Source organism: Pezoporus flaviventris, unplaced genomic scaffold (genome assembly GCF_033815535.1).
Source record: "Pezoporus flaviventris isolate CSIRO_AGI_PZ_B2104156 unplaced genomic scaffold, CSIRO_AGI_Pfla_v1 ptg000007l, whole genome shotgun sequence".
Classification (NCBI taxonomy): Eukaryota; Metazoa; Chordata; class Aves; order Psittaciformes; family Psittacidae; genus Pezoporus; species Pezoporus flaviventris.
In genome coordinates this window covers 47534929-47560587 of record NW_026892555.1, presented here as the reverse complement: position 1 = coordinate 47560587, position 25659 = coordinate 47534929, and the positions used below count along the sequence as shown (strand labels likewise).

Here is a 25659-nt window from a genome sequence, read left to right as displayed (position 1 = left end):
GTCTCACAGCGCTGAACAAGGTAAGAGGAGTTGCGATTCCTGCAGCACAGCTACGCGGGGTGCCTTTTCAAGGGCTTGCTGATAGAAGCAGGGTATATGTATCTTGTGTAGAGATATCCCTGCATGAGGAGAAAGATGGGAAACCTTAAGTTCACTGCTCGTATATGACATGACAGGCTTACGAGCGTTGGGTGCTCTGAGGTTTCTTCACGGTCTGTCATCAGTATGAACCCCGCACTTACCGAGGAAGGGGAGGACCAGAAAGCTCCTGCTAAGCCGCGCCGTGACCGGAGAGGGGTGTTACCTCTAGGCATGTCCGGGGACCTGGGAGTCAGGGCACATCCCTGGGGCAACACCGCCGGCCCGGAGACCCTTCCTTTCCCCCACTCTCCGGGGGAGCGGCCCAGGGGCTGCCTCTCGCTCCGCCCCATCCCGCGCCCCGCAGTAAGGCAGCAGGCGGGGAGGCGCTGGCAGAGCACGGTCAGCCCCTGCCTCCTCCTGCCTCCTCCTGCCGCGTCCCGTCCCGTCCCGTCCCGTCCCGTCCCGTCCCGTCCCGTCCCGCCCGTCCAGCGCCGCTGTCGGGCCGCCCCGTGGCGCTGGGGCAGCGCCCGGCGCAGGATGGCCGCGCCGCCGGGCTCCCCGCTTCTCTGGGCGCTCCTCCCGCAGCTCCTCGCCTTCTGCCCCGCGCAGCCGGAGCCCCCCTGGTCCCGCGGGACGGGGCGCAGCCTCCACCCGCCGTACTTCAACCTGGCCGCCGCAGCCAGCATCTGGGCAACGGCCACCTGCGGGGAGGCGGCGGGAGGCGGCCGCTCGGAGCTGTACTGCAAGCTGGTGGGGGGGCCGGCCGCCGCCCCCCTCGGGCAAGCCATCCAGGTAACCGGGCGGGATGGACAGCGGTCGCGGCGCCGGGACACCCGTTCCCTCGCACCCCGCTCCTCGTCCCAGCGCTGCGGAGTGGCGGAGGGTGTAGGTGTGTGCGTCCGGGTCTGTGTCCCCTTCTGGGGGTCCTCCAGGGGTGCTGGTGTTACCGTGGGGCGCGTGGTCTCGTTTTCTCATAAGGGAGAGGAGGAGGGCATGGCCCAGTGGGATCCCGCGCAGGGGAGCGCTGGGCAGGAATGGCGTCTGGCAGCGACCCTTCTGCCCGCGCATCTGCCCTCAGGTGTCCCGGCACCCTCTTATGCCCCTTACATCTCCTGTTCTCCCTGCTCCCTCTGACCCTGCTACTCCTGCTCTGGCTCCGCTGCTCCGGCCGCTCCCTGGGCTGCGTGAGCCGCTAGTCCCGCCTGGAGAGGCTAAAGCCGAATGGTGTTTATGGCCCCAGCGCTTGACCGCAGTGAGCAGCGTGATGCCCCTGGGAGTAAGGTAGCGAGCCTACGGGGATATGGATGGGGACGTGGCAGCCTCTCCCTGGAGAGCGGGCATCTTTCCGGGAAGCGGCGGGAGAAGAGCTGCAGTTTTAGCCAGGTGGCTTGGGGGTATTTTACAAGCACTGTGTGTGAGGCCCATTGCCTGTGCCTTGCGCTGCTTGTGGGAGGAAGACAGATTCCTTGGAACCTTGACAGGGCATGCAAGCACACAGGGCAGCGAGGATGTCAACGTTCTCTCATAGCATAAGATCATTACACGTGATTTGTACCAGTCACAAGAGACAACAATAAACGGTAAAACTCCTGGCAAAGGGTTAATGAAAATATGTTTTCCTTTGGTAGAAACTTGTATGAACATGTCTGTGAGAGGGTAAGGAAGGAGCAACAAATGCGCCATACTCTGTGATGTACTTGATGGATGTTCAGTATCAGTTTGATCAGAACTTTGCTAAAGGGGGGACTTTCCTAAATCCTCAGACCTTCCAAAATGATTTTATTTGTATTCTTTCTTGGTGGGAGGAGAAGAGAGCCAGAATGAAACTGCAGACTGAAAGAGAATTCAAAAGCTTGAAGGTCCAGTTTATGACTCAAGGCAGTACAGAAAGAATACAAGTAAATTTTTAGCATCTTGCCAGAAGGATTAATCTTTTGAAATCTGATGAAGTGTCTGTACGTTTTAGTCGTGAAATAACCCCTAATGTCTGATTTAAGAAGAGGTTGCTATGGCTAACAAAGTTTTTCTTCTCTTTTTTTAACGGGGAGAGATGCTCAAGAGAGGGGGAGAGGACTAAGAAGGTGCAGCATACATACTCCTTGTCATGTGCCAGAAGGGAGCATGGCTACTGCACAGCCTGGCTTTGCAGTTTGTTAGCCACAGTCAGCAGTGCGCTTTGCCCTGAACTCCTCTCTGCCATGCCTTCCTGCCTCACCATGGGATCTCAGTTTACTGTACTTTTGTGTAGTGCCCTCAGTCATAAAATGCTTGAAGTGCTTTGGAGGTGCTTACAGGCTGAGTAATGCACTGTTTTACTAATAGGAAGACTGGGTCACAGGTATTACAGGCTTAAACTAAAGTTACAAACAAAGGTTGTGATAATCAGAAAACTGCTTGTTTCTCTGTTTCTAACACATCTCTGAAGTTTAGGCATCGATCCCAATTTTTAAAGTTGCCTGAAACAACCATGTCATCAGCTTATTCAAGCAAGCCTAATGATCTCTCACCAACATGCTATAGACCACTACTGCAGTGAAATCTCATACAAACATGCCTTGGAATATCAGAAATCACAGTATAACAAAAATCAGCCAAAGCAAACACCAAATAATATGTCAGGCAAGCAGAAAGAAGCCTCTTGTGTGATGCACATTGCATCAATGGTTTTTGTAACTGTTTCCTTTATATACTAACACTGGAAATGAGGGCGTATTATATATAGAAAGGGGGTAATAGGGATGTGTGTGTGTTCCTCTTGTTAAATATTTGCCTTAGGTCCTTGGTTAGAGGGCAGTTATGGTTCATGCCTGATTCAAGTTCCCAGGACTACTGATAGCTTAGCCTTGGCACAAGGAAGCATGTTGTGCCTCTTACAGAATTTGTGTAAGCATGGATACAGCAGCGTCTCTTTCCAGTTTTAACAAAGCCCCATTGAGATACATAACATGAATACTCCTGTGGTTTACCAATAGTTGTGGTTCAAGAATGATTGGAAAGGCTTTCGAAAGGTCAGGGAAATCCAGCTACAGAACATATGATAACAGCACAATGTAGGTATTCTCAAGCTACACCACCTCACAAGTCCAAAGACACAGTAGATAATCTCTTCTTTCGTGGGAAATGGGAGAGAAGTGCATTAAGCACAGAAGCTGAGCTTACATAGAAGGATTTAAAATCAGTGTAAGTATTCACGTGTTGCTTCTTACGAGCCTGAGGGAAGGTCAGACATTTACATGAAGTGATAGGTGTAATATCCACTATGTCAGGCCAGTTCAAGTTAAAAAACAATGCCATAAACCTGGGTCACTCATCTCTGAGGTCTCTACAAGGCTGGACTGTGGCTGTTGCTCTATGAATAAGGAAACTGGAAAGAAGGCGTGAAGGGGGATCTCCTTCTGATAAAGGGAACAGACAGTCCTGTTGCCAGTGCTATCCCAAACACTGAAAATGAGGCAAAGACAGGAAGAGAAGCCCCAGCTTTATTTCTACTGTTCTGCCATTGGCTTGTCTCATCTAGCTTGTCATTTGGTGATGTATCTTTTCATGAAGCCTGTAGTACTCAGCAAATCCAGAAAGAGAGCTTAGAGCTCATTTAAAGCTCTTCTGCAAGGTCCACTAATGGGGTGGATAGTCCCATCATGGGCAGCTCAACCCATGAGGCTCTTGGGGCAGTGCTGGCCATATGCTGTGGGGAGCAGTGTGTTTCCCTTGTTTAACACATTGGCAGGTGGGACAATAACTTAATAAAAACAGTGTTGAGTGAAGAGATGCATGGCACTGTAGAATATTTCAGCAGCAGATAGATAAATGGCATGCCTGGCTTTGTCTGCCAATCTGTGTGCAGCAGTGTCCGGGTGTGAATTAAAGTTTAACTGCATTCCTGTCCTGCCCTGCCAGTGGGCACAGAACTACTAGGTATTAAATAGTGAACAAATCCTTCATTGTTGTCATATTCTATAACTTACAGGTGAGATATTTTCATCCCTGGATGTCTCTGGTCTACACCGGCGTATTTGAGCAAACTCCTTCATGCAGTTCCAGTTTTCTCCTTCACTCAGGAGAACCAGGGGAAAGGAGGGTAACAAGGTCACCAGCAAATGCACACCTGCCTGCTGATGAACTGCAGCCAAAATCAAACAAAATCTAGAGGCCCAGTCTCCTGGAATGGAGACGTGTCCTGTAGCAGATGCGCTGAACGTGTTGTGCCTGAGATACTGCCAGTGGGAAGCAGGGAAGGCTGCTCTGTCCAGTAATCTCTTTTCTTTCATTTTTCATTTTGCTGCCTTGTTGGCAGCATTGCTGGAATGTACTTTAAATAACTGAAACTCCAGCTGTTGCAATGGAATTCTTTGAATTACATGCCCCAAAAGAAAAAGATGGTATCTTGAGTTCAGATCAAGTGCTCTGGTGTGCTGAAATCACATAGGTGCATGTCAATGTAACCCTTGTATTTAATACTCACCATTGTTTGCTGCTTATTTAGCCTTTCTTTGAGGCTGCTTCCAGATCAGAGCTGAAACTGCTGTAGCAGCAACTGTTTCCTGTGTATTTCCATCCTGATCATTGTGGACGTGAATGTAAATATAAAGACCATGTTTCATGCACATTATGAAGCTATCTGGGGAAGCTTGAACTGTTGTAACATATGTATGTCAGAACTCCAAGTACACATTTGTCAGGAAAGATGCTTTGATGTGGTGGTAACTGCAGTTACTGGTGCACAGATTGATTTCTCAGTGTATGGATTTTGTAGATAGTGACATAATGTTCTTTATCATCACTGCAAAAATTGGCAACACTGCCTGTAGCTAGCATGGGCTGATGTGGTGTCTGCTGCAGCAAACTGTATCTGAATCCAGCCGTGTCCTGGCATATTGTAGTTTGTATGAAAGTCAGCCAAACCACGTTCTCTAACAGAGATGGAGGAGAATTGCATTGTAACATGACCCCAGACATAGTTAACCAACCTATGTACTTGAGGATTTAGTAAGTCTCTATATAGCTCTTTGAATTCTCAAGAGTTAACCCTCAGCCAGGTTGACACCTGCAGTGCTGAATCAGTATAGCTAAGGGTAGCCATGTCTTCTTGGAAACATCATATTCCGCTCTTTCCAAAAGAGCAGGATGAGGATGGATCACTGCTTGATGCAGATGCTGAAATTATTACTACTGATGCAGAAATATTTGGTGAACATCTATGTTTTGTATTTGGAAGACACAAGATGGTGTATTTGTATCACATGAGAAGGACAAAGTAGTTTCCAAACTATTAGTAGCTATGGCATATGTTAAACAAATTCTGCTAGAGATAAACTTCTTAAATTCACCCAGCTTGCAATACTATATCCAGCAAGAATGTGAGAGCCCTAATATTACTCCCCTATTACAGGTGGACAAGCATGATTGCTCCAGTTACTTTACACTGGTTAGTTTGACAGCAGTGACAAATAAAATAATGGCAGTTATATGGAATTCTATTAATACCTGAAATGTAGGAATACACTTCATGCCACATGGGTTGTGGAAACAACAGAAGATTTGTCACATCTCTTTGATGAAAATATGCTTAGTTCGTAAAGGGAATGGTGCAAATGTTGCCTTATTTAAAACAGGAGTCCAGCGCAGTGTCAGCACCTCACAGGCTGAATGGATTAAGGAACAGAGCAGCTGCAGTAATCATTAAAGCTGTACTGCCATTCAACTAAAATGCCTTTTTTTCCTATTGAGGTTCTACCAAGATCTGTGCCTGGCACAATTTAGCATTTTTATTGGTCATTTCCACCCAGTAACTGGATTAAGAAGTGAATGGGATACTAGAAAGATCCCTTAATAACTAGTCATAATGCTTCAGCACTTACGTTGGTAGACTGTAAAATGCAGTTTCTTGAAGATAAAAATACTGATTGCGGGGCAAGCCAGGATACCAAATTAAAAGACAATTAAGTTTCCTGAGGTTTAGTCATCATAACTGTACAGAAGAGTACAAAAAGCTTTACAGACTACCAAAGAGAGACTGTCAGGGCATCTCCAGAGTACGGCTTTGTTTGTGGACTGGAAATTGGGTGGTAACTTCTGCAAATGAAGATACAGTGGGGTACTTTGAAGGGAAACTTTAAGCGAACAGTCTATAGGGTCCATTGCATTTTCCATAAGTACATATTGCTCAGAAGTCTCTGATTCAGAATGTGTTATAATGGCATGAAAAAAATGAAAGCAGCATTGCAAAATTGTAGCACCAAACTTATAGACAAGTAGCAGAGTATTTTGGATGGTTTTATTAATACCAGCCTACATACATATGTGGATGTTTCACAGCCTTTTAGGAGAAATGAAGAAAATCTGTTTGATGGTCTTAATCCAGTTTTAAGGAGCTTTGTTTCATTAATTTCCTGCAGGCGCCCCTGCAGATGTAATATAGGTAATCTCACCGAAATATCAATAAATTCATTAATAAAGATTTAGTATAGTTTACTTACAGAGAATTCTGAAATTCTAGTTTTTAACATAAAAAACAGTGTGTTTCAGGGTACAAGTGTGTAATTTAATCATCAAGGGAATTGTTTATATATTGAAAATTATAGAATAAGAAAACTCAAATAGCTCAAATTTTAGTCAATGTTCTAGTTCAGAATCTCAATTAAAAACAGCATGCACATGCAGTGCATAAGTTTTCATCTGAGACCATCTTTTTAACTTACTGTTTTACAGGGACAGTTTTGTGATTATTGCAATGCTGCTGATCCCAATAAAGCTCACCCTGTAACCAATGCAATCGATGGCACAGAGCGCTGGTGGCAAAGTCCTCCTCTTTCTATGGGCTTGAAGTACAACGAAGTCAATGTCACTTTAGATCTGGGACAGGTAAGTGCATGAGCTGGTGGGTAAGGTTTGATAAAATCTTGCATTTATATGCAATTGGGAGATGTTTGAACTCACGATTTTAAATTCCAGCACCACAGCCTTTTTGTCTGGTTTATGTTCTGTATTTTTTTTCTTCTTTAATTTAACTTTAAGAAAATGATAGCTTTCTTTCAGGAATTTTGACGATGTGGGATCTTGCCACTGGTATCACACAGATTTAGTGACTGTGTATGTTCTTGCACAGCCACTGTAACTCTTTAACCTGAGGTTACAGAAGACTGCTCAAATGATACTGGGGCTCTAGATTCCATTTCATATTCTCCTCTTCCATGGGCACAGAAAAAGCTTTCAGGATCTCTTACCATGCACACATTTTGAGAATAATGTTTGGAGTCTGCTTTTGCCTTAGGGGTCCTTCTGGTTTTACTATCATCCAGTAAGATCTTCCAGATACACAGAAAAATACTGATAACATGGTCTAGAAGGAAAGGGACAGCAAAACCAGTGTATCATGGATTAATAATATGACAGTAACACGAACACACGTATTTCCTGTGCAGGCAATAGGCAAGTAGCTAACAGTAAAGCCTCTGCATCTGTATTTTAAGTCATAGGGACAGATTCTCAGCTGTCATAATTGGGCTCTCATCCAGTGAAATTAGTTATGCTCTTCAGTTCACACCAGCTGAAAACATACGACTATAAATATATGCTAGGGGCTGAAAAATACATGTGTACATATGCATATATGTTTTAGACAGCAGTAACTGTTGACTGATTATGTAGGACAGGGTTTTTTGAATAGGCATTCAATTGAGTTGACTGCAGGGGGAAGAATTACTAAAGAAAATGTTTCTTTGTGAGATTCAGCTGACATTATTTTTGGGAATACAGGTGCAAATTATTTTACTTCTTCTATCTCATGGGATCTTAATGCTCCTGTCCCTCACATGACTGCGATGATTCTCAGTTTGAGGATACCTTAATTCAGAGGTTTTGGATCCAGTAAAGGAGCAGAGCAGAACAACCAGACAACTTGAGATGGACAGTATCAGTAGTTAAACTAAATTGTTGTGATTTTTGATTTTGCATTTCTATTAATTAAATTAATAACATGCCTATTTTCTTGATTCCTTTTCTCCACTGTATCACAAAAGAAGGGGGAGCTGTGTAGAAGTTGTGGAATTTTTAGGCCACAGTGTCCACATTAGCTTAGCACACAGTTCTTGGACCTTTCTCTGAGTTCTGCTGCTCTTTCTGTTACACTGTACAGTTGAGAAGTGTTGCATCCCCTTGTGCTTTGTGCTGCTGTGAAGTGAATTTTTCAGTCATTCTTTCCCAGGAAACTGTAGGGAAGTGTGCTTTTCAGGCTGGACATACAGAGTAGGGACTGAATGCAGAACAGGCTGTTATGAATAGACATGGGAAGTCAAACACCTCCCGGAAAAGCAGACCTTACTTTCTGAGTTGCTTGCATCAGTCATGGTCTCTGCAAGATGCAGGTTTAGGTTGCAGGCTGTAATTTATCTTGCGGTGTAGTTCAGCATATTTGTGACCAACACTTGTGCATCATCATCCACTTGTGTAGCACATTGCTCCATCCAAAACTTCTATTCCCGCTGTGTACTTGTTATCTACTTTGGAGAACCTACTGACAGACACCTTATCTTTTATATGTTGAGTAAACTTCTGAAAGATCTCCTTCCTTCAGAGGAAGGATATGAACTGGGGGCCCTCTTTTCCTGGGGCTCATTGGAGACCAACCACTATGTGCTAGAATTCTTGTAGTTATTAAAGGATTTCTTAGCATGAGGCTGTGTGTTTCTCTTTACTTTGGTACCACTTGAAAAGGCGACTCTGACCTCCCTGACTTGGAAACGAGGGAAACCCAAGAAAAAGGACAAAATTACTTCAGGTCCTGATATCAGGAAGGGATCATTTTAGTTGGTGGATGGATGAGGGTTTGGTAGGATTCCTATGTTGTTGGTTTGGGTAGTTTTTTCCACTTCACAGACATTATCTTGTATTTCTGTTCAACCAGTTAAAGCTTGATCTTAGGATTTGCTTGAACTTGAGATTTACTTTTGACATTTTGCCTAGTGTTTTCATAGCCCAAATTCATACAGTAGTGCACAATACTAATAATGAAGAAGAAAGTTATGGGCTGTGGCAGAGTAAGTCTATTCAAGGAAAGTGATAAGCGCTGAGACCTCAATTCACCTTACCTTATTTCAGGGTCATAAAAATGAAGAGCTTAGTGTATGTTAGTCATGCAGGCTTTCTCAGTAGTTGACAGAGGCAGACATTTTCAGAATGCAATTCTCCTTCAAGTGGGCTGAAATGGAGGTTTTGGCTTTTAAGGAAGAACTGTTCTTAGAGTTAGAAGTATGCCTTGCAGAGCCACAGGCTGTTATACTGAAAATATAGTAAGGATGTAGTTTTCCTCTTTGAGCAGTCATCTTGTTCTTTATTTTGACATAATGCACCTTCTTTCTGCAAACAAAATATGGAATTATTTTGCATGTGCAAAACATGACCAAAAGTATGGTATATACGTGTGCAGGGAAACAATGAATTGTAAGTTTATCATCAAATATTCACAATTAGAGGAAGCAGAACTTAGTGCAGTGTCAATAACTTTCAATTTGCTGCATTCCTACCATTACATCTTCAAGACTAAGAGCAGAGTCCCAGTGGAGCCTTTGCCATAGTCTGATGACAATATTTAATAGAATAGTTGCACTATGAGGGAAGTTTGAGTGCTCACTACTATGGCGTTGGAACAGAGCACCCACCTGCTGCTGCTTCTCTTACACAAGAGCTAGGGGTAAATTTGAAAGTCAAAATCCCTTTGGAATGTCAATTTTCTTCTAGAAAAATGCTTATTTTGCTGTACTTTGTAATATGAGAAAAAGCAAAACCCATAAAGCAAAAGGCCTGCTCTGCTTCCCTGTGTGACTTTCTGTACTACATTTACATTTCTAATCAATCACAGTCCTGAATAATTATAATGTTGATCCCTGAGGCAGTGCCTATCCTGTTAACAGACCTGTTTATATGGTGGCTATTCCCAACTTGTTTAAAATATTTGTATCAAATGAAGTCTCGTTTATTCCTTTAATTGGTCCTGATTTTCCCAATGTAGTTTTTTAACATATTTTAAACTTCTGAATGCAGAATGTCTGACTGAAGCTTATTGCCCTTCCCCTGACTCTTTGCATTGCCTAATTTTAGCAGGTATTCCCACATCTTTGGCTTGCTTAACGCTCAGCAGGTTTTACAGTAATACTCCCCCAGGTATCTTTCCAAACTCTGTCTTCAGAAGGAGATGAAGTTTCAGGGTAGCGTGATGGTCTATGATGAAAAAGAAATGTCTAACTGTTACACTTCAAAAAGTGTTGGTTTGTGTTTTTTTTATTGTGCTTTTATGGCAATAATATAGTGCTGAAAGATTCAGGCTCAGTGAAGCCTTGTGCACTAATATGTTGAATAGCTTTTATGTAGTGATATTAATAGTCACTGTTGTAAATTAAAGGGTTACAATGGAATGTAATGTCCAAATGAGTACTTTTATTGGAGACGGGAGGAGGGAAACTCAACCATAAATATAACATAACTGTATTTGTTGTGAATGCTCCATCCCTGGCAGTGTTCAAGGCCAGGCTGGACAGAGCCTTGGGTGACATGATTTAGTGTGAGGTGTCCCTGCCCATGGCAGGGGGGTTGGAACTTGATGATCTTAAGGTCCTTTCCAACCCAAACTATTGTATGATTCTATGATTCTGTCTTTCTTTAAAGAGAGAGTAATGAGGTATTGAGCAGGCTTCCTAGGAAAGTGGTGGAATCACCATTCCTGTAAGTGTTCAAAAATCATGTAGATGAGGCCCTTAGTGACATATTTTATTGGCGGTCTTGGTAGTCCTGGGGTAATGGTTGGACTTGATGATCTTAAAGGTCTTCCTCTCCCATGATTCTGTGTCTTCATTTTGGCCACTTTTTTCATTAGATTCTTATCTAAAGCATATAGTTCATGCTAACACTGATGTCAGTAAGCTTGTCTCATATTCCTTCAGCAGTGTGGAAGCACTGTAGAAATAGAATTCACTGCTACTATTTTGCTCATGCTTATGAGAAGGTATCACCTGTTATGAGAGACTGGACAAAACTGGCTGTGTCAGCACTTTGAGTAGCATCTGTGTAAAAGAATACAATAACTGCATGACAAGCTGAAGCAGATGTCATCTGCTTTTTTGGAGAGTGGGCAGAAGGTCATTGCTGTAGTGATTCCACAACATCACTATAGACAGTGGGGCCCTGAAGAAGGCAAAGCCTCTTCTATATTCTTCCTTTGTTTCCTTTTGGTATTTCTAAACCATTTGTCTTGATTAAATCTATATCAGCCAACACACAGAGTGTTATCCATACTTGTTAACATGTACGTAAGGATGGGATTCCCAAAGACCTTAAAACATAGGGGAAGCAAGACTATTAATGGATAGTTGCCTGCCCAGTGCAAGGATTGAACTGGGCAATACTCCTTGAAAGATTCAGTTGGCCAAGAGCCAGAACATAAAGCACTGTCTTTAGGATTTCAGAACTACTATGCTTTCCTGGGAGGATACCAGTCTTCACATTGAATGGCCACACTGGATGACATGTAATGTCTCTATGGCCAATATCCCTACTCTGAAACTTGCCAGTCAAGTCGAGAAAGTTACTTAGGCAAAAAGTATCAGAAAGTCAGTAAAAACAAATCTTGCCACAGCCCTCAAAGTATTCATTTATTTCTGACAATCAGCGTAGACTTTCCTTTGGTAATTCAAGTGCATTACTCCACCTGTGCAGTCATTGTGCATAGCTCTGGGCTCTGACCGGCTTCTGTCAACAGGATGTCTGCCACTTACTTTGCATGATACTGTTGTGTGGTAAGTTATTTTTCTATGTGCAGATACTGTCTGGCCATTTGGGTAGCTAATTTAGTATCACAAGAAGTGAACTCAGTGCTTGTCAGGCTGTGTTGAGTTGGCAGGGTAAATTCCTACGGTACCCTTAACACACCCAAACAATGGATCATGTGCAATACAGAGCTGTTCTGAAATGAAAGAGATGGCATTTAACACAGTGTTATTGCAGCTTTCCTAATGTATTGGAGCATGTTGGCAGATGAGGTAGCCAGCTGAGAATCTGGGCTATTATTTTAATGGGAATGAAACTGCAGAGGATAACCTTCTCACTGTACACTAAAGAAAATGTACTTATTTGCCTTAGTTTTAGTATTCTGGTACTTTTATAGAGTTCAAAAAGCTGCTGATAAGATCTGTGTATATTCTGTCACCAGCTCTTCCATGTTGCCTATATCCTCATCAAGTTTGCAAATTCTCCTCGTCCAGATCTCTGGATCTTAGAAAGATCAGTGGACTTTGGAAGAACTTTCACTCCTTGGCAATATTTTGCTCGTGAGTATCAATCCTTGTGTCACTGCTCTTTTGTGGACAGGTTTGTTTAATCATTCACCCAGAAGCAGCAAAATCGAACCTTGGGTTTGCTAAAGTTTTCAGCTGCAGTGAAGACATTAATGTCAAATACATTTCTGTTGTCTTAGTTATCCACAATGAATTAGTGACAAGAGTGTAACTAAAATTGAATATGAGATTTTGAAAGTAACTCAGTCTGTTAGGAATTCTTTTGTTTTGTTTGTCTTGGATTTTGGCTATGTCAGAACCTCAGTACCTTCATCTCATGGGACCCTCAAGTTCCTTGCCAAAATGAAAGTGAATTACAAATGCAAAATCTTGGAATACATGCTATAGCTTCTTTTTTGTGATGATATGAGAAATATTGTGCTATATCTTGTCAGGCACCACTGAATTGCTTAGGATGAGAAATTCTTTTTTTTTTAGGAATTTCCATTTTTCTGTGCTGAGCGACACAATCACTGCTATTATTCATTTATCGGGGAGAATTTGCCTCAATACACAGGGGATACTTCATTATTTTAAATTCAAACAATAGTGTTTATTTTCACATGTAAAAATAATTTTGTTCTCACTTGACTAGACTCCAAAGCAGATTGCTTGCAGCACTTTGGAAAGGAAGCCAATCTTCCGGTGAGGAGGGACAGCGATGTCCTTTGTACCACAGAGTACTCTCGCATTCTGCCTCTCGAAAACGGAGAGGTAAGTGCTCTTAGGAAAGCAATGTGTAATGCTGGAAGCAAACAGCACCAGCTTTAGCAGTTTGCTGTTCTAATAAAAACCTGAACTAGAAAGAATGTTTCAGCTACGACAGCTTGAATCTACAGTAATGAGTCCATAACCAAGCACTGAAGTAGCTGGTGAGATATTTGGAGGGTGAGCTGGCTCTTTCTAACTTTCACCATTCCCTGTGGCGGTAGGTGCTGCTCAGAGTCACCTGTATTGATTTTTATCATGATTTACACACCTCACTTTAGCCATATGCGTTTGAAGGCGCTGACCGCATTTTCTGAATGTTTCCCATGTACATAGCAGAATTTACTGCATCACAATTGCTCATGGAAATAAAGACTGTAGAAACAGATAATCGCCATTCGACAATAAGTAGCTGTTTAAGAAAAATAATTATAAAATGCTACATGTTTATAATATAATGGATATTTGGAAAATGTTCTGATTTTAGCCATTGTTTCTTGCTATGCAGAACTGTGGCTTGTATTATTTGAATGAATTTTAAACTCCTGGCTATGGCTCCTGCTGACATTCTCCTTTTATGCTGACGTAGTTAGAATCTAGATCTGAGTTCCTCAGGAGTTATCCAGAGTTTTGAGCAGATAGGACTGGGACTGTAGTTGCCTTTTAAAATAGAATTTTTTTATTAAAATATCTGTAAAATCTTCCTAATAAAATATTGTAAAGAATAATTTCCTTAGAAGGACACTGCTGTTGCCAATTAAAGTCTCTAACTCAGTCCTGTACATGCGTACTGGATTGTTAATTACATAGAGGTTCATGATTGCTAGGTTGCCTGCATCTGTTCCTTTAAAAAATAAAAAAGTACTGTTGCGCTTGTTTTGAGAGTCAGATAAACCTCCTTCCATGTGAGGGGATTTTCTAAAGCAACACTGTGTACTTTCTTCCAAAAGACCATTAATACGCTCCCAGGCACTGGACCTGGTAACAATAATATTTTCCAGGAACGTTTGTGCCTTAACCCAAAAATAAATGTGCTTTGGGAAAGAGCCAAAACCTGATGTTTTCACTCAGGCAAAACTCCCATTGACACTATCCACTGTTAATATAACTGCTTGCGCCTATTCCTATTGTTTTTTTTTCCTATTAAAGCATGTACTTTTTGTGTATTATACCTGTTTTCAAAACAGATGAAGGCACTTATATTTTTTCTGGTGTGCCATATGGGTGATGAGAATTCAGGAGGGTCCAAGACTAACATCCCTATTTTTCCCAATGTCGTGGGCTCAGTATGAAACTTGTAGTTGTTACTGCAAATATGTTTAGAAACAGTAGTGAGTTTTTTGATTCTTTTATTGATTTTGCTCTGTGCTGCTGCTGACACTTGCAGTCAATACATTTTAACAAAAATCTGCTTACTTCTGTGTTAGATTGTAGTATCTTTGGTAAATGGCCGCCCCGGAGCAAAAAACTTCACTTATTCCCCTAGTCTTCGAGAATTCACAAAAGCAACAAACATCCGCCTTCATTTCCTCAGAACAAATACGCTTCTTGGACACTTGATATCGAAAGCTCAACGAGACCCCACTGTAACCCGTAGAGTAAGTATTGTTTTTGCTGAAATACACTCAACAATCATATTCAACAGATTAGAGATGAAAAAATGACCTGAATGTTTTAAATGTGCAACATCCTAACAATTGAAATTCACAGTGACCCACCTTTAAATCCCCATATATTCTCCAGGTATGTTTGAGACACAAAGGTAAGTGGGTCAGCACAGATTTGTGAGGGGGAAGTAATGGTTAGTGATATTGTAACAGTCTTCTTTTACTCTTTTTGGATATGAAAAGAAGTTGGGTGCAGTATGGGAGCTATAAGGAGCCAAAGTGGAAATCTTTTAAACTATCTTATACAGAATTGAGGAACTAAATCTCTTGAGCATTATTTGACACTACTTTCCTTTGTTTATTCAAAGAAAAACTTTCAAGAAGCAGTACCTGAGTTTCCAAAGGAGCAGGAATCAAAGGGTGTGCTAAAAAGTTGCTGTCTTTCCACAAATCTTCCAAGATGCCTAGGTGTTTTCAGTGGATTTAGGGCTGTCCAAGAGCTTGAAAGCCAAAGTCCCACTCCCATTCACTGGAGAAATTCAAGGAAACTCAGCTCTCTCAAGGGAATGCTGCATAGAAATTCATATACTTGGAGAGATTGCAGACTTTATATTGCATTGTTATTTTTAATCTTTTCATTTAAAATGAAGATTCAGTAACAATTGGAGGAAACCCTGGGGTGAGGCACTGCACAAATGTGTGTGAGGGTTTCTGCATCAAAAACCATAAAGCTATTCCAGTTACTTGTTAGCACTCCCATTAACTACCTTTATTGCCTTAAGTAAATTTTAAGATGTTGCTCACAGGCAGATGTAAATGCAGTATTTAGTTTACTTGGCAAGCAGCATAGCTTTAGTGTGAGGAACTTCTGATGTTATCATAGTCATGAGATGTAGGATAGCTGAACAAAATGTCAAGTGTTTTATTGAATTGTTAAAAGAAGGTGCAAGGTTTCATTATAGAGACCTTTCAAGTCTAGGAAATAGTAAATATTCTTAAGGAGAATCTTTGTGTTAAACTTACTGTAGAAACTTGTGAAAACCAGTTCTGTTCTGCTATCCCCTGCTTCCAAGGGGAAGCCTGTCTTCCTCTGTTACAGGCTTGAGTTCATGACACACTGAATTACATGGATTATGTTTTATGTCTACACTGTGGCAATTTGGATTATTAATCTCTTTGGCCTATTGCAAATTTGACTTACTACTGACCAGTGACAGTACAATTACTTTTAGTAGTAAAGTGTAGCTCTGCAAAGCTGTATGAAACTATAAACTGAGTTACTGAGTTGTGAAGACTGTTATACAAAAATCCACTGTCAAATAGGTTGTCAAGAGTTGCAGTGATCATTTCTACCTGTGGTGAAAACATTGAAAGCTTTTACTTTTTACTGCGCATAACATTTTCATACTGTAAATATATCAAAATAATGTGTTTTCATTATACACACATTATATACACATTGAGAAGTTCCCCAGTGAATATTCCCATGCCTTTAAAATTCTGATAAGCAAGGTTTAACAATCTGATGTTGATATTTCTGACATAATGTGAGTAAACAAAAAGACTTATATGTACTTCTTGTGCTTGTTCCATAGTATTACTACAGTATAAAGGACATCAGTATTGGTGGGCGATGTGTTTGCCATGGCCATGCTGAAGTGTGCAATGCAAAGAGCGCTGAAAACCAATACCAGTAAGTAAAGTGAGCAAAGTATTAATTTGAGAAAAACAATACATGAATGTTTTCACATGACCTTTTCTATCATAGAATTATATAGTCTTACAGGGATTTTTCACTATATTTTGAAAAAATCTAGACTCTGGTATTGATTGACAAGAAAATACATCAAGAGCAACTGTATATGAAATATAATAATAAAAAGTCTTAGTTTTTGTGTTTTAAATTGAAATAAGAGTTTGGCAGATTGAATAGTTTCTTAGAAACCTTTCATTCTTTTTGGAAAACATGGCTTGGTAGCACCTTCCAGCAGTAGGAATTAGAAGCTCAATTCAAGCACAAAGTTAGTGAGCTTCCTTGAGATACTCAGCCTGATTGAAATACTGAGCTCAGCCAAGATCGAATGGCTCTTGATCATTAGTACAAAAAATAAAACCAAATTGAATGAACTATTCCCTTTCTCTGTGAAGTTTATGATGTCCATATTGTTGTCACAAGGAGTTAGATCAGTCTTCTTGTCTCAACTTCTACAGGGAAGTGACTATGAATAATCAGGCTGTCTAAAACATATTTTAAATATCCATGAGGGCATTGAAACAAGCTTTTATCAGGGCAATGCCATATTTTCAGTTGTGTTTTAATGAAGAGTAAGTGGGCAGATTGGTGCCTCTTTTCTAGATGTCTGTGCTAGAGAAAATAAAGTACAAAAAGTGTGAAATCTAAGGGAATAAGATGTTTATACCCAAAAATTTTATTGCATCACGGTCATTAGACTACACAGATAAGAGAGGAATGCTGGAAAAAGCCTCTCCAGTCTCAAGTTCTTCGTTCCTCCTGGGATTCAGTTACTATACATGATAGTAAGACCTAGACTATAATGAGAGCCTGCCCTTTAAGTAGGTTATTCAGCTAAATTAAAAAACAAACAACAAAACAAACTCCTACATTTTGTTGATGATTAGTGTGCTCTGTTTTAAAAACAACAATGTGAAGTTATGATCTCTGGTTTATTAAAAGCACTAATAAAATTATTGTAAAGAAAGCACAATGAAAAATGATGAAAACATGCATATAAAGGTGATAAATATTTTGATTTACTCTAGATCAAAGCTTGATCCTCAGAATGAATTTTAAAAAGGATACGTCCCAAACTGCTATATATCACCTTGATTTAATATGCTAGAATGAAGTTTCATAATCCAGCCTATTGAATGTTCTATAAATGTTCTTCATAAATAATCTGTGCTGATAAACTCATAATCACCCCGTTAAAGTAATAAATCATGAAGAATTTTAGGAAAATTCCAAAATGTTCTGGTATCACTGTTTGACCTCTTTATATGTGAGCTTATGCCCTGTCCTTTTCACACCCTGTGTAAGTATTGGACAGTGATAAAATTAAGAAAAAAAGGAAAAATACAGCTTCAGTAGAATAAGAGCCTTTCCTTTCTGTAGGTTTCAGTGTGAATGTCAGCATAACACTTGTGGGGAAACCTGTGATCACTGCTGCCCTGGATATAACCAGAAACAGTGGCAACCTGCAACAGCTGGGAGCACAAACATATGTGAATGTGAGTAGCCTAAAAGATGATGGGTTAAAAGGGACATTGACAACAGGGTATGAATTAGCTGTAGCACATGTGTTCATGGAACATAATTAACACATTGCTTGTTTTAACACCTTTTTTCTTTACTGAGAAAATTCTTCCATATAGCAATAAGGAATAGATGATGCAGTGAATATTACTTATGTTCTTCAATCTTATTAAATGGTGAAAATAGTAATTTGTGTGAGAATATTGCATGACAAAATTTGAAGCCTTCCTGCAGTACATAGAGTTAGCATCTCTCCCCAGTCATAGCTGTCTGCTGGCAGATTGTGTGGATCCCCCCAGCAGAGCAGAGACCATAGGTATCTTACACAACTTCAAAATTTGCCTCCCCGTCACCCAGCCTCTTGGTGTTCAGATCACAGAGATGCTCAAAGCTGCCACTGCATACAGGCGCTTGAACTGCCCTGCTTTCTCCTGCTGGTGGTTCCCCCTTGGTGACCAAGGAGCACAAAGAGTTCCTGCTGGAGAATTCTGGCAATTCCACACTTGCACTGTTTCCCATGCTTGTAATTGGGAGTTTTGAGTGTTTTAGACCCACAGACTGAGTAGTCAAGCTGGTGAAGCCTATTGATGCTTCTCCCACTTCCCCCATGTTTCATACTTCTGTTAAAGAAAATAGTGCATGGACCCTTTTTTGGTGGAGGGGTACCTACTGTTACACGTGGGTGTTTTGCATTCTTCTGGCCAGAAACCAGTGAGTGTGATATAGATAGTGTTGCCATCTCTGTGCACATCTTATTCTTAACAAATATGTTGGCAGCCTGCACTTTCCTTTGTGTCTGGCCTAATTTATTTTCCTTGTCTGCCTTTCCTGAGAGTAGCGTAGCCAGTGGGTACAAACCGTTAAGAGAGGAACCTTATCTGAAAGCCAAAGAGATGCACCTATATAATTAGTTTCAGGAGTAAAGAGATGGCTTGTTTAATAAAACTGCAGTACTGAAACACTGGATGTTGGCGGGGGCAGGGGCGGTGATTAAAATGTTCAATAGGAGATAGGCGCGTTGGGACACATCTTTTGGACAAGATTTGAAACCTCACTTAAATTCTCCTCTTTGAAATGAAAACATTTTCTGCCAAGAAAGAGATAGACAAAGAGCATAAATAATGTCATGTTTTTAAAAGAATGAGTTTATAGAAGATCATTGACAAGATTCTGAGCCAAAATGACTTCGCTTTTAACTACCTCTGAAAAAAATACCTTTTTTAGTATGGATTGCTCCTAGCAGTTTGTGGTGATTTGTTGAGAGCATTGGCCAGGTGCAGATCTCTTTTCCTGGCAGCCAGTAGTGAAGGAATTAAAGCAACCTTGTTAAGCTTCCCAGAAGCCTGAGGTCCCTTGAGAGAAACTGATTGAAAAAGGTTGGTGGGAGCCTGTAGGGATAAGCTCAACCTTTTGCTATGAGTTACCCAGTACAGAATGGATCAGCAAGTGGCCCAAAGTGATGAGAAGATGCTTGATGAGGTAGGAGGAGTTTTTATTCCCCTGTGAAAGTAAATGCTAGTGCTGTAATCAGAGGAAATAATTTCCTGTCACTGTTAGAAGACATATTTGTGAGCTCACGCATGGTTTGGCCCTAGAGACAAGGAGCTTTTATTTTTTTTATTTACCTTGAAGTATATATATATTTTTTAATGTTCTCATCTATTTGTGCAATGTTTTGTTTTCTTGAAAAAATATATGAGTAAAAACCCCAAAGATCTTCTTCATGGGATATCACAACCCGGCCAGGGAACCCACTCTCAACCAGTGTTGCTCCTCTCAGCAGACGATAAGGGAACCTGATGGCAGGCTACCACCTCAGCTGTGTTGTTGGTAGTTTCTAGGAAAAGGTTTCCTTGTGCAAAGCTGTTCAGATATAAAGATGTAGAGGAGTAACAGAGAATGATCCAGTTTCACTTCTCTTGCCTGTTTGATCACGTAGCAAGGCATGGAGAATCAGTAGTCATGCTCCCAATTGTGCCAGGTACTTGGAAGGATTACCTCCCATACACTTCCCTGCTGTGAAGAAAGTAGGGCCAGGGCCCTTCTTTTTTGAGGTGCTTTCAGGAGCCCATTACCTTCCAGAGTATCTTCTCCCCAGGTCCAGATGAAGAGAGGATTTCCTTAAACATGAAGATATAGCTTTATGAAGTCAAAACTTCAGTAATTTCCTGAGAAGGTTGCCCTGGAGCAATGGAACAACTGAAAGCTCACTTAGCACCCAGATGCCCGGGGAAGCCTTTCTTGCTTCCTGCATTCTTTCAAAAAAAGCAGTAAAAATTCCTCTTGTTCTTTTCCAGCAAGGAAATAAGATCAGATCATTCGAAAAAAAGAAAAAAGATGTAGGATGAGTTTGTGGCAAAACCATGGCCCTGCCCTTTGATTTATTCTGTTTGCTTGCTCTTATGGTTGATTCCTACTCAGAATTATATTATAGCTCTGGCAGATTTCAGTGAAGAAAGGCAGATTTTTACATGACCAATGGAAAGAGATTAGTTTTAAATAAGGTGAGATACACATAACTGATCTATAGAAAATTACATAAGTTCTTTTCTGGGTAAATCTGTCACCCTTTACTATAACTGTATTTGTAGGAACCAGTTGAAGTGTGGAGCTATATTTCAGATTAATTCTCTTCTGTGAGCAAGGCATGAACATTGGGCTGGCTCTGGCATTTATGTTGCCAAAGCTAAAACAGAGTATGAGGCCACTGGTGGATATAACAGTATTTATTTCAGTTATTTTCCATGGATGAAGTTACTAGGCTGAGGCATATGTGAGACTGATGTGTCTGCAAGCAAAGCCTCACAGTTATCTCTTAATCTCGTCTGAGCACTGCAATATTAACCTGTTAGAAAGAGTTGTAAGTAGAGCAGAATGTGTATGATGTAAAGATGGATTCAGAGCCACTGTGAATTCAGCTGTTACCTTTATTTGGCTTAATAGAAGGGGAAAGTAAAAGAAAAGAGCTAACCACAAACCACCCAAAGTAAAAATTACCACAGCTGAGATTATGAACAACCGTACACAGGGGAAATGAGTTATCTCAGTCACCTAATTTTATCCTTTTCTAGATTATAATAATATATTATTATTGATGGTGGTATCATTGTTTTTCATACCATACTTCTTCAAACCATGCATCTTTTTGAATCCACAATTCTCAGGAAGTAAAATGTACTTAAAACTTCTTCATTCAGAAGACAACAGTTGGGCTAATGTATAGCCGAGGTTGCTGGTGTATCTGTTTCTAAGAGTTCTTTAGTGTTGTATTATTCAAATGTTTATAGCTTATCTATAATTGTTTATTTAAATCATGACTTAGTGTACACAGCTTCAGCCAGGAGTAGTTTTTAGGCATGTAAAAATAGAATAAGCATTTGAATATGGTTTTGATAATTTTTAAAAACTGCTGAGATCATTCTTCTGGAGCTTCCTGGTTCACATTTATCCATAAACATAGTTCTGAGATGGTACAACTGTTGCCTCCTCTGATAAGCCTAGCAGCATATGTTCTCTTTGTGTCTTCATGATCTAACCATGTTTCTGGCATGAAAGTCCAGTTTTTGATAGGTAAATATGTGCATTTGAACATACTCCAACATAGCCGAGTGTATGTATACATAAAAAAAATCTAAGCTTTTTAACCTCTGCTGCATAACTGAATTCCAGCATTATAAAGAAAGCTGACTCGGAATAATACTTTTTCAGTGTGCAATTGCCATGGACATGCCACTGATTGTTACTACGATGCTAGTGTTGATCAGCGTCGAGAAAGCTTAAACATCCATGGGCATTATGAAGGAGGAGGAGTCTGCATTAACTGCCAGGTAATAAGGTCATTTTGGTCACTTTAAATAGATGGCATTTAAATAAGGGCTACTGAAGAGGGACTGTGTCCACACCAATAGTTTGGAGTCTGCCCAGTCTGGGTAACTCCATTTCTCTGGTGGTGTTACTTGTATTCAAAACAGGGAAAAAGTGTTTGAAAATAATTTACATTATACAACATTGCTTATTGATCTATAGAAGACATATAAATTGCATTTATGCTCAGTCCTGTGTGACTGAAACAAAGTCACACAATGCAATAATTAAATCAACTATAAAAATTCCCTTTACTGTGATTACAAACTCTGCCATTTCCCTGAGCAACACAAGGAAGTAAAACTTAACAAATAAAATCCCAGTTCAGGCCGTATGGTTCCTTACTGCAGCAAAACAGAAGGGTATCCCTGACTAGCAGAACTAAAGGAAGGCATAGGCTATACAAAGAAGGAAGCTTATGGGTATCGAAAAAGCCCAGAATCATGGAAGGGACCTCTGGAAATCGTCTGAACTAGTGGTCCACTCAAACCAAGGCTTGAGGCAAAGTTGTATCAGATTGCACTGATCTAGTGTCAGCCTTTCCCAACAGTAGCTCAGATCTGAAGCTGCTGGAGGAGGCTCCCAACAAAACTGGAAGCAGAACCCAAAACTGCTGCATGAACTGAGAGCACCAGCCATGAATGGCAGCCCCAGCAGCATTCTGGGTGCTCATGAACTGCCCACCAGTCCCTCCATCAAATGCTGGGTCCCTGCTCAGCCCTCAATTGCAACACTCCTTAAGGAGGAGCTAAACAGCAAGTGGAAGCTGGGGGAAGCCACTTTGGTTTGCTCCAGGGCAAAACTTCTTCCTCCAGTTCTCTGCTCATGAGGGCTTGCCAGGATGCCTTGTGACAGTGATTTACTCGACTGGTGCATGCCATTGCAGCTGCACACTCCTGCTGCCCCACTGCAGGGGATAGCTTTGCTTCACAAGTTGAAATACACTCAGTACTATGTCTACTGCGGAATTACGTATTTTTGCTGTAGTTCAAATTGCTTACTTTTTTTTTCTTATTTAGACATAAGATATTTAAAAAAGTAATATATAGTATGAGGAAAAAGTCATGCTGCAGTTGCCTGAATGATAAATATGTTATGATAAGAGAGTAGCATAAAAGCGGTATCATGATAGGGAAAAGAGATTTTTTTTTCCCCTAGATATTTTTTAAATAGCTCTTTTTTATAATGCTTCAAAGATAAAATTCAGCTGTTTTGTGTAAGAACACCATGATTCATAAATCTATAAAGAACAGGTGGTTAAATAACACCAAATGATGAATGCTCTCTTTCTTGCAGCCGTATTCAATTTTCTTTTTTCCTGTGCTGATGCTTTCTTTGCTGTATATAGAAAAAGTGAAAAGGATGTTATTGTTTCTTAATTCTTCCAAGTTCCCTTTTTTATCTCATACTCTCCTTTTGTTTTATTTCACATAGCATAACACAGCTGGTATTAACTGTGAAAAGTGTGCAAAAGGTTACTATCGTCCTTATGGTGTTCCAGTGACAGCTACTGACGGCTGCATACGTGAGTCCTTCTTTATTCAGTATCTTCTCATGGTTATGGCTTGGGGTTTTTTTGGCTATAATCAAGGCATGGGATACATTTGAGAGGAAAAATGAAAAAGTGGCCAAAAGATGTTGGAGAACAACTGCAAATGACTTTCTGTGTTGCTTTAGACCCTTTTAATGATATTCTTCACAACTTATGTGCCATATGAGCCTAAAATTTCAGACCAGCAGCAGGACAGTAGAAGGAAGTAAGCCACAAAGGGCTTCTGAGGAGATAGGATCATGTAAGGCTGAGGTACTGCTATATACACCACAGCAAGAAGGCATAACCACTAGGAAGCCACTCTCATCTCTTGCCCTCACCACCTTGCTTCTCTTAGCTCTCTGATGTACATGTGAGGAATGCTTTGGATCTTGGTCACTTGAAAAGTTTATTCTATATCTCAAAAGGTCACAAGGATCACTTCTCCTATTTTATGCAATGCTGAACCTAATGACTAATACATGATGCAACAGGATAATTACTAGTACATTTCAAAAAGAAGAACTGAGTATAGTTAAGAGATGAGGGCTGAATTACAAGCAGGCTGAAGGAGCCTTGTGACAGGTAGGAGGAAGCTATTGTTCATTGTGTTTGGGTGCTGAAATGAATGGGAAGTCAACAGAGATGTGGTGTGCTGCCATGATGTTGCACGTGGTGTGTAAGGGAAGGCAGATGGAGCACAGTGCTTTGCCTAGACCATGGAGAGAGATAAGCAGACCCCACAGAAGAGATAGTTGCTGCAGTTCTGTGGAGTAATAACATGCAGCTTTCTGAATTAAAAAAGCCTAATCACTCTAAGAAAATAACTTCTAAGGTGTATCACAAAGATTGATGGGTGGTATAAAGTACTTGGAAAATATGCAATGGCATGCAAATGTTAATTCTTTAAATAGTGAAGCATTCATCACTTCAAATTTACTGTTATAATACCATTGTGCACTGCTGTAGAAGGCAAATTAATTCCTTTGTAAAGAGTGCCTAATTGCTGATACTTACTTAGCTTGCAGTTGTAACTCAGAGCATGCAGAAGGCTGTGAGGAAGGGTCTGGCCGCTGCTTCTGTAAGCAGAACTTCCAGGGAGAAAACTGTGAAAGCTGTGCTGATGGATTCTATGGTTATCCATTTTGTGTCTGTAAGTGTACAAATAAAAATGCCTCTTTTTCTGTATTTTACACCTGCATTAAAGAATTAACAGTTTTCATTACACTCGACTTTGTTAAAACATCTGGCACTTTAGCTTTGCATGTTTACCTGTTCTGATAAATCAGCTGTCATAATACTGAAGAGAGTCCGTTTTATTTTACAAAATGATGATTTCTTGACAGTCAAATAGATTGTGCTGCATTCTCACAATTCTGAGTTCATTTAAGACATTGTTATCAAGGGTACAGCCTGTCCCTCAATAAGTCATGAACTCCAGTCCTAAAGCCCTGGACAAACTGTTTAAACATGTCTTTGGGTCTTCAGGTATAAAGACTGCTTGGACTGGGATGTGAAACATGACTGTAGAGAGAGAGAGGGGAGAAAATGGTTCTGTGTTCTCCTTGACACCTCCTAGGTTTCGAAACTCACATACTTGATAAAAAAGGCATGTGGGTTTTTGGAGGACTTAAAATACCTGAAAATAATTCTAAAATAGCAGCTGTGTAATATTGGAAAGGCTCTCCTGGCAAAGCATAAGGCTCTCAACCGTGGCCTCTTGTTTTTGCTGGACTACAGTTAGCTGCAGTTATATGGTTGAATGAAGGGTTCCAGTTTGTTTCAGATTTCATAAAAAGTGGTTGAAGGAAAGGTGTTTGTAAATCCAAAGAAAAGAAATATATTAGGAAAACAGATTTGACACAGAACTGCTGAGTGCTTCCATTTACTGAAAATGGTACTTGAATGCTATCTAATGCATTGAAAATTAGATTTTTACTTTACAATAGGTAGCGTATAGTAAACTAAAGTGTTGGGAATTCAGAAAATTAAATGCTTTCCCCATAAACAAATGATACATGCAGTAACTAAGAAGAAAATGTAACATCAGGATTGTGCTTGCTGCATAAAATCTTGTGGCTCCATGAACAGATTCTAAAAATGCATGTACCATACATGTCATGAATTCTGTCAGTTCAGGTAGTGAGTGATAGTGCGACATAAACAGGAGATTGGCCTCCAGCTGCAAGTAGAAAATGTGAAATGAATAGGGATCTCTCTAGATAGCTCTCATAACGGTGTCTAGCATAAGGAAGAAGGAAAGCAAGCTAG

The 25659-nt window shown here is 40.6% G+C and overlaps 1 protein-coding gene across 1 annotated transcript in view; it reads left to right on the top strand.

Annotated features, from left to right (window-relative positions):
• The first annotated feature begins 549 nt into the window (after positions 1-549).
• LAMA3 (laminin subunit alpha 3) overlaps positions 550-25659 on the top strand; it is a 106860-nt gene continuing 81750 nt past the window's right edge. The window contains exons 1-10 of the mRNA XM_061448642.1: positions 550-873; positions 6790-6942; positions 12281-12398; positions 13000-13118; positions 14540-14710; positions 16315-16412; positions 17853-17968; positions 21702-21820; positions 23292-23382; positions 24410-24541. Of these exons, the coding sequence (XP_061304626.1) occupies positions 619-873; positions 6790-6942; positions 12281-12398; positions 13000-13118; positions 14540-14710; positions 16315-16412; positions 17853-17968; positions 21702-21820; positions 23292-23382; positions 24410-24541 (1372 nt within the window). The 5' untranslated portion in view covers positions 550-618. The remainder of the gene's footprint in view (positions 874-6789; positions 6943-12280; positions 12399-12999; positions 13119-14539; positions 14711-16314; positions 16413-17852; positions 17969-21701; positions 21821-23291; positions 23383-24409; positions 24542-25659) is intronic.